This window comes from Sinocyclocheilus anshuiensis, unplaced genomic scaffold (assembly GCF_001515605.1).
Source record: "Sinocyclocheilus anshuiensis isolate Anshui unplaced genomic scaffold, SAMN03320099.WGS_v1.1 scaffold877, whole genome shotgun sequence".
Lineage (NCBI taxonomy): Eukaryota > Metazoa > Chordata > Actinopteri > Cypriniformes > Cyprinidae > Sinocyclocheilus > Sinocyclocheilus anshuiensis.
In genome coordinates this window covers 75,506-85,512 of record NW_015557181.1, presented here as the reverse complement: position 1 = coordinate 85,512, position 10,007 = coordinate 75,506, and the positions used below count along the sequence as shown (strand labels likewise).

Below are 10,007 nucleotides of genomic sequence, written 5' to 3'. Positions count from 1 at the left end.
CAAAGTAGTTTCGCTTTCACAACGAATCACACAGTGCCTTCACGACATGGCGGCGGCAACAATACTACAGCGAGAATAAAAGTTACGCCTTCTTTCTTTGCGTGAACATTTGGGCGGCTTTATGCAAATCTTCCCACATCGTGACGTTGATATGTGTGGGGGCTTGTTAGAACGAGCCATTTTAGGTAGGCATGGCTGACTCGTAACTTTTGTAAAGAATATCTCTTTGGATTTGAGACTTCAGTCTTTGCAACTTTACAGATCTTCTTTATGCACCAAGAGCTTGTAACACTCCAAAGAGAAAAGAAAAATTGAAATCGCATCATATGACCCCTTTAAAAAAAAAAAGGAAAAAATGGGGGGACTTTAAGGAATAGTTCACCCAAAAATCTTTAATTATGCCATCATTTACTCAAACCTGAATAACTTACTTCTTTTGTGGAACATAAAAGAAGGTATTTTGAAGACTGTTGGTAATGGTTACCAATGACTTCCACTGCATTAACGAAAAAAAAAATATTGCTCAAATTATCTTCTTTTATGTTCCATAGTTTATGTTGAATCAAATAAAATATTCCTTTCTAAAGCTACTATTTATAATGTCTACTTAATACTTTCACAAAAATAGCATTAAATAATGGTTTGGGTGTATTTTCACAGCCAAATGTAATTTGCGATTAATTAGATTAATTAATCGACACATCATGTAATTAATTATATTAAAAATTTTAATCAACTGACAGCCCTTATATATATACGGTTAACGCAGCATGCATTTTCTGTTTGACCCGTGGCCTAACACGTAGTTGGAGAATTGGAGATGCAGTGTTGCCAACGTAGCGATTCAGATTTAGCAACTTTTCAGACCCCTTTAGCAACTTTTTTTTTCTTTTCAAAAAAGCACCTAACGACAAATCTTTAGGGTTTGCCCAAACCTTATTTAGTTTCTGAGACTCGCCAGTACTGCCGCGTGAGCGTGAGGTCTCTCTTTCCCACTGTGCACACACCTCTCTCTGCGTCTGCTCTGTTCAGCGAGCGGCGGAGAGGAGCATTGCTTTCAGTTAAAACAGATATTATGTTGCTTCTCTAATTTTACATGCAAGTATAGCCGAAATCACAGCACAGCTATTGTCTTTATCTTATGTGTAGCCTATTTGAATTGATCAGACGACGGCTTGATTATAAATCAGGATTTTTGTGCAGATTAACATCTTGGAAGGGAGAGCTGGTTATGTAGTCTTAATGAGTCGCATTTCAGTCACTATTTCATATTCATTCCGTTGTCTGACAACAGAAACAGTAAAATATATAAATGAAAACAGATTTATTGAGAATTTAGCTTCATCAAAATACAGTATGTGGGCACAGAAAGGCAAACAAATGTAATAATAAATAATAAATGTACATTTTGCATGTTCAGAAGAAGTGAGCTGCCCTGTCCTGCGAAAATGTAAACAGGCTTGTGTAAGTAAATTGCTCAGTGCAAAGAAAGAGAAGTAATGGGAACCTGGTATTTCTATGTTCTTTTTTCATGTGTCTAATAGACATGAACAAGTTCTTTGAAAAACATCTATGACCTATGAAACATGTCTAGGCTTCGTGATCTATATGTTAACTATGGTTTCACTAATAATAAACATACATTTGCATAAAAAATAATGGTTTGGGTGTATTTTCACAGCCAAATGTAATTTGCGATTAATTAGATTAATTAATCGACACATCATGTAATTAATTATATTAAAAATTTTAATCGACTGACAGCCCTTATATATATACGGTTAACGCAGCATGCATTTTCTGTTTGACCCGTGGCCTAACACGTAGTTGGAGAATTGGAGATGCAGTGTTGCCAACGTAGCGATTCAGATTTAGCAACTTTTCAGACCCCTTTAGCAACTTTTTTTTTCTTTTCAAAAAAGCACCTAACGACAAATCTTTAGGGTTTGCCCAAACCTTATTTAGTTTCTGAGACTCGCCAGTACTGCCGCGTGAGCGTGAGGTCTCTCTTTCCCACTGTGCACACACCTCTCTCTGCGTCTGCTCTGTTCAGCGAGCGGCGGAGAGGAGCATTGCTTTCAGTTAAAACAGATATTATGTTGCTTCTCTAATTTTACATGCAAGTATAGCCGAAATCACAGCACAGCTATTGTCTTTATCTTATGTGTAGCCTATTTGAATTGATCAGACGACGGCTTGATTATAAATCAGGATTTTTGTGCAGATTAACATCTTGGAAGGGAGAGCTGGTTATGTAGTCTTAATGAGTCGCATTTCAGTCACTATTTCATATTCATTCCGTTGTCTGACAACAGAAACAGTAAAATATATAAATGAAAACAGATTTATTGAGAATTTAGCTTCATCAAAATACAGTATGTGGGCACAGAAAGGCAAACAAATGTAATAATAAATAATAAATGTACATTTTGCATGTTCAGAAGAAGTGAGCTGCCCTGTCCTGCGAAAATGTAAACAGGCTTGTGTAAGTAAATTGCTCAGTGCAAAGAAAGAGAAGTAATGGGAACCTGGTATTTCTATGTTCTTTTTTCATGTGTCTAATAGACATGAACAAGTTCTTTGAAAAACATCTATGACCTATGAAACATGTCTAGGCTTCGTGATCTATATGTTAACTATGGTTTCACTAATAATAAACATACATTTGCATAAAGCATCCATATTTGTCCTTGCCCATGTTGATTAGAGTATTAAAAACTTGAAAAGTATTCATTTAAGGTACATTTAGAACGGATAAAAATGTGCGATTAAGTTAAAAGCGATTGTGATTAATTAAGCGATTAATCACAAGTTAACTCATGACAATCGTGATTAATCGCGACTAAATATTTTAATCAATTGACAGCATATATATATAAATATATATATATATATATATATATTGTATATGTGTGTGTGTATGTGTGTGTGTAATGTACTAATAAACTATATGAACTGTCTTTTTAAATGCTTCACTTACTATATGTAACAGTAATATTACTAAAAGATATCAAACAAGTCATTCATTTAACCAACCAGTCATTCATTTAATGTAAAAATACCCTGTATACTGTTTGTCATATCTCATCTGGTTTTAAATGTGACCATACTGTGCATAGACAATCAGGTGCCTGATATAAATAATGTTTGGTAAGTAAGGGCTCTTGGTAAATCTCTGGTGATTAAATGTGGATCTGTTCTGGGAGGGTTGCCAGGTCCTCTCTAAGCTTCCTTGACGGGTCTAAGATGTGATCAGGCTTTACTGATCCTCAGATTTATACTTTACTGCCTGTACATCAGCTGACACCCACTTTGCCATTAGCTTTTAGATGACAACATTTCCTTTCTCTTTAAGAAAGACGCCATTTTTAAAAGACCAACTTATACTCTCTCCTCAGCTCTTGGCCTTTCGCTGTGTCTGACACCATCCAGCCTGTGGCATTGCTGGTGAAGAGGCCTTTCATAGCTGTGGTAATTACATTCAAAACCTCTTTTGTAATCCACTGTTGTCAAATGATTGGTCATTATGGATGTGCCCTTTGCGGTTGCCAGGTATTTTTCTTGTAACCCTTTTAAATTCTCAAACATTACAACAAAAAACTGATTGTTCTGAATGTGTATGTAATCCAACCTGTAGTTTTTATGTCATTGCTGCTCTTGTCATTTCTGTAAATCGCTTCGCTGTAAAAACCATCCGCCCAGGCATTTAAATGTGACTGAACAATCGTGTCTAGAGTTTCCATATCTTTTTTCATCCTCAAGTTCCTGTTAAAGCACACAAGAGAGGGTCTTTGTGAGAGTGTGGCACATGAGGATATTTATAGCAGCACTGATAATAAGTGATTCACAGTGCAATAGACAGACGGATTGTCAAATGTCGACACATCGGCTCATAGTGATCTCTTGCTCCCATTACAGCATTGCAAAATGGGTTTATTTATTGTTGGGTCAACATTGGAGTATGTTTACGATCCATTCCCTCAGCTGCTGTATTGCATCAGGGTTTTCAGTCTTTTAGATGCCACATATGTTATGGCCATATTAAAATTTAAAAGGTGTAAGGGTGGTTTCTCTACAGTGGTGAAACCACCCTTACAAGGCAAAATTTGAAATATATGTGTGATCCAGTTTATGCAGTGAAAAAAAACTAATATTATACTCGTGTAACATATTATTTGGAAGATTCTTAGTTTCTCTTGTTACATGCCTACACTTTTCCCTACATTTTAATTATTTTTATGTGTTCGATTTTTGTTATATATTTTTAGTGCTGTCAATCGCTTAAAAAAATCACAAATTTTTTTTCAGAAATTAATCGTGATTAATCCCACCTAATGTTAACGTTTTTAAATATACTTTTATATTGCGATAATTTCACATTCGATCTTCAAAGTAATGTAGAAATAACATTAAGACACTATATTTTCTATATTTGTTTAATGCCATCTTTTTTATGACTGAAGGCGAGTATTATTGATACCAATACTACTGATGTCTCTATGAAATTGTTTTTCCTCCTAATATTTTACTGTAGCCATACACCATTACAGTGTAATTGAGAGCGATCAATTTTAATATTTATTAGACTTAAAAAAATAACAAATTCTAATTTAAGCAAACTTAAAACAATCTTCACATAAACCCATTATAATAAATGTCATATTTAGCTACCTGTGCACTTCAGCAAGTAGGAAATGTACAGAAATTGAATAAATTTATCAAACACTAAATTCAAAATTAAATATAGATGAATTCTTAAAGCTACAAAAGTTATTGATATCCTCTTTTTTCTTTGATTAACAGACATCAAAGCAGCTGGGTTATTAGGTTATTTGGCTGCTATTACTTTAAGAGCTGCCACTGCTAAACGTGATGCGGATCTGACACGTATGCTCGTAGTTTAATTCGTGCTTTAATATGAAATGAAACAGACTACAGCACGCGTCGCAGTATTTGTGTGTACAGTTGAAGAGCACGCACTACGAGCACAGTATTAACGGCTGACAGGACAGAATTTATTATTTTTTTTTATGTATGGCCATCACAACATCTCATCTGACTGCAGTTCATTGTTGTTCTACTCAAGCTCCCTCGTTATCTGTACCGTTTCCGTGCTCATTTGACTACTGCCTGACGCTGAGGCGAAGTGGAGTGCGCGTCTGAAAAGTCTCCCGTTTGATGTGGTTGTAAAAATGTTCTGCGTTTAAATAAACACAATTATAGTCAAGAAAAAAGAGACAGAAACAGCAGCTGTGAGTAGGGTGGCCAACCCTAGCTCTGCCCATGCGTTAACTGCATTAAATATTTTTAATGCCATTAAACTGGAAAAATTAATTGTCTGATCAAAGTCATTTGATTGGTTTTGTTTGTCATGTCATCGCTTGGTTTTTATGTTATTGTATAGTACAACAGTAGTCATATTCTACAGTTTTTAGCTTTTTATTTGATACCAGGCTTTCTTGCATCGAAGATATTCCTTATTTTATTTTTGACTGACCATTTTCAACCTGTTTGGCTATTTAGAGGTTAAACACACTTCTGTAGCTTTAAGTCTTATATATTTAAATGACCTCTGTTAAGATTTGCTTACCTTTTTGCATGTGAAAACAGCTGGTGCAGCTCGCACTGTTGTTCAGGATGGCATGGGGCGTGATGCTCAATACTGTATATAAGTGTTTTGTGTAAATGGGGTGGTCATATGTTAATGTGCTTATGGTTGTGATGGTTATTCCCGGACAGTTTCTGAATGACCTAATTTAGAAGCTCTGTAAATGATCTCTGTCAACTGGAAAGGGAGATTGCATTGTGAAAGTGAAAGTATGTGTATATAATAAGTGTCAAATCATCAACAACTTTTCCATGACATTCTAATTTATTGAGATGCACCTGTAACTGTGTTCTGTTAAACACTTAACATCTGGGATGATATAAAAGGTCTTTCTTGGTTTCTTTTTTTTTCAGAACACACCAGAATCCTCATGGCTGACAGAGCTGCTGTGGACCTTTTTTGCACCGTTCACAGTGTACCATGTAAGGTACTACATATTACAGTCTCTCCTTTGTCCAGTGGCAGTGTTTTAAATGTACAATCCTCTATTGCTGCTCTCGACAGGCCAGCACTGGTAATACGACAATAATGAAGCTTTTTAGTATTTAATATCCTTAAGAGTCTTGGGCATGCAGCTTATAAGATTGACAGTTTCAGATTTAGTCCTGAATTTTTGTGCATACTTGCCTGTTGCTAAATATATTAACTTCATTACTGTCCCTTTTGAATATTTGGTTAGTAAATACTTTAACACCATTGCAAATATTTAGTTTTATATAATGTTGACGTTTAAAAATTGATACTAATATTTAATGACAATGTTTAATGTTGTAAATGTTGAGTGAATAAAGGAAGACTCAGAAGCATTGCGTCTTTCTGAATAGATCTCTGTACAAAAATGTAAGGTGTAATTGTTTTGAAATGCTCTCAACCAGATGGCTTCCACCACTGTCTAAAGAAGATGGTGAATCCCATCAAGAATTTGCCAGCAAAGTACAAGAGGTTTAACACTTTTCTTTCTATCTTCTTGTGTTGCATTCTGTGTATTTTTTTCTCCATCAGATGTCGTATGGTGGCAATTTGCCATGATTGTTTTTATTTAAACAAAAAAGTGTTGCAATGTGCAGTGATTGTAGTCAAGGCCCGTTCACACCAAGCACGATAACTATAAAGATAACGATAAAGATATAGTTCTAAAAATTGTTCTCAATATTAAAGAATAGCATAGTTCACACCACAACTATAACGATACAGAGGAACGATATCGTTGTGATCACTTTCAAAAATATTTTTTTCCAGCTGATGAACGATAAAACACTCAGCTCATATCATTTGCAGAGCTATTATAGTTAACTATAAAAAAAAACAAAAAAAAACATTATTCATTATTTGAAATTGAAGTTAAATTAAATAAAATCCAATAAACACTTAACACTTAACTTATTTTATTTCATCTAGTTTCATCAACATTTCTCATTTTGTTTAACTTGATGTACTAAAATAACTAAAGGCCCGTTCACACCAAGGATGATAACTATAAAGATAACGATATTGTTCTAAAAATCATTCTCAATATTAAAGAATAGCATAGTTCACACCACAACTATAACGATAACGATACAGAGGAACGCTATCATTGTGGTCATTTTCAAAACGATTTTTTTTTCCAGCTGATGAACGATAAAACACTGACAGCCAATCAGAATCCATCCTGCTGTAACGAGCTCAAGAATTTAAAACGGCAGACGCATGTGCGCTTAGAGTAAACAGACGATATCGTTCGCTGGTGTGCACGCTAATATCGTTATCTTTATAGTTATCGTTCTTGGTGTGAACGGGGCTTTAGTCTGATTAACATGTATAAATACTAGACGAAGCCGAGCTACCGTCATATTTACATTATCATTCAGACGTTTTTGATTTTTTTCAACCTTGATCAAGAATGCATAATTGATAAAAAAGTGTCATTAAATATCTATAATGTTACAAAAGATTTCTTTTTTAAATAAATGCTGTTCTTTTGAACAAAGAATCCTGAAAAAAGTATCACAAAAGTGTCCACAAAAAATATTACACACATTCCCTATTACACAATGATAATAATAAGAAATGTTTCTTGAGCAGCACTTCAGCATATTAGAATGATTTTTGAAGGATTATGTGACACTGAAGACTGGAGTAATGATGCTGAAAATTCAGCTTTGACATCTCAGAAGTAAATGACATTAAAATTCAAGAAAATTTAAAATACATTAAAATTCAAAACATTCATTTTACATTGTAAAAATATTTCACAATATTACTGTTTTTACTGTATTTTTGATAAAATAAATGCAGCCTTGGTGAGCATAAAAGACACCTTCAAAAACATTTTAAAAAATCTTCCTGACCCCAAACTTTTGAATGGTAGTGTAGGTCTGTTAGTCAGATTTTTACAAAAAACAGACTGTTGTGATTTCAGTTGGACTAAATCGTTCTTACAAGAATTATTGCATTAGTCCTACTGAAACATTTGAAATGCACGTAAATGCATTTACAGATCCTCTGCTTATAGCCTGTTCAAAAATCTGCGAGTCATGCTTCTGTAGCAGCAAACTCTTTCTGAATTGCCTTGAAACTGATTCGATTTGAAAACATTTTCCAGTAATGTCATACTTAGTTGAATTGCCATTAAGAACATGTTCAAACAAACCATTATCTTATTGTCCGCTGACATGGCTTTTCATCTGCCTAACCTTCAGATCTATATCTTGTCCAGTTCAAAGCTTTGACTTGTTTTGGTGTGTCGTTTCATTGTGTCCCTTCATCAGCTGCTGGCCACCGAGCTGGGCGTGATCTCCACACAGATCACTAAAGCAGACAAAGCCGAGCACATCAAAAGGAAAAGACACACTGCCGCTCAGACTGCACATTCAAGTAAGAATGGATTCAATGGTGAGAAAGAAATTATGATGTATATATCCATTAAGTTAGATCACTGAATCTGTATAGTAGATGTATTATGTCTTGTAGTGTAACATGAAACTATTTTTGTCTTCAGATTTAAGTGCCAGACCTCGCACAGTGGCACAGGGTTTCCTGGGCACAAATGCAGGAGCTGAAGACACACGAGTAGCACGTATGGCGCAGCAGGTGAAAGAGGTGCTGCCTGACGTCCCGTTATCGGTCATCACCAGAGACTTGTGTATGTCATCCTCCCATGATGCTTTGCATTAACATTAATTATTATTAGGAGTAAATGACCCAATAATGAAAATTTGCTAAAAATTTACTCACTCTCAGGCCATCCAAGACAGGGCTCGACAATAAGGATTGCCCGATGGCCAGGGGCCAGCGTAAAATATGTTTGGGACAGTTGACAGATTTGTCACTTGCTATGTTGTCATCCACCTAGTTTTATGGATGGATGGAAACGCCAAGATGCGTGTAAATTCTAAAAATGTGCATTAAAAAAACGTATGCGCTCTATTAGGTAGGATTAATTTCTTATCCGGGAAGAAAATATTTGCATAAACTACGATGGAAACACTTTTACTGAATAAATTCCTTAATGCGCATCAAAAAAGATATGTGAATTTGCGATGGGACAGCATAAAACTGGACCAACCAATCTCATTTCACACCATCTGAAACTAGTTTTGTAATTCTAAAATGCTTGAGCAAAGTCTTGTCAAAGTGCTTCATTATAATTAACCCCCAGAACTGTGTTCCAAAACAGCAGGCTCCGAAAATAAGATAACATGACCTAGTTTCATCTGTGTGCTCTGAAGCTCGCAATGTATTGTATACAAAAAATATTATATGCAGTGCCTTCTCCTATACTGCAGCAAAAAAAAAAAATTTTCATAATATTTAGCACAAGTTACAGTGGAGAAAATATTTTTTGATCCCCTGCTGATTTTGTAAGTTTGCCCACTTAACAAAGAAATGAAGGGTCTGTAATTTTTATCGTAGGTTTATTTTAATGTATAGAGACAATATCAACCACAAAATCCAGAAAAAACATTATATAAAGGTTAGAAATTGTTTTGCATTTCAGTGAGTGAAATAAGTATTTGATCCCCAAGCAAAACATGACTTAGTACTTGGTGCAGAAACACTTGTTGGCAAGCACAGAGGTAAGACGTTTTTTGTAGTTGGTCACCAGGTTTGCACACATCTCAGGAGGGATTTTGATCCACTCCTCTTTACAGATCCTCTCTAAATCCTTAAGCTTTCTTGGCTGTCATTTGGCAACTCGAAGTTTCAGCTCCCTCCACAGATTTTCTATAGGATTGAGGTCTGGAGACTGGCTAGGCCACTCCATGACCTTAATGTGCTTCTTCTTGAGCCACTCCTTTGTTGCCTTGGCGGTATGTTTCGGATCATTGTCATGCTGGAAGACCCATCCATTACCCATCTTCAGTGTTCTGGCTGAGGGAAGGAGGTTCTCGTCCAAGATTTTACAGTACATGGCCCC

The 10,007-nt window shown here is 35.4% G+C and overlaps 1 protein-coding gene across 3 annotated transcripts in view; it reads left to right on the top strand.

Annotated features, from left to right (window-relative positions):
* Positions 1-10,007, top strand: part of LOC107678647 (ancient ubiquitous protein 1) — a 25,938-nt gene that overhangs the window by 9,252 nt on the left and 6,679 nt on the right. For 2 of the 3 annotated variants that reach the window (XM_016473997.1, XM_016473999.1), the window contains 5 exons: positions 3,399-3,471; positions 5,962-6,035; positions 6,484-6,550; positions 8,359-8,482; positions 8,589-8,732. In XM_016473997.1, the coding sequence (XP_016329483.1) occupies positions 3,399-3,471; positions 5,962-6,035; positions 6,484-6,550; positions 8,359-8,482; positions 8,589-8,732 (482 nt within the window). The remainder of the gene's footprint in view (positions 1-3,398; positions 3,472-5,961; positions 6,036-6,483; positions 6,551-8,358; positions 8,483-8,588; positions 8,733-10,007) is intronic. The other variant, XM_016473998.1, reaches the window with a different exon arrangement.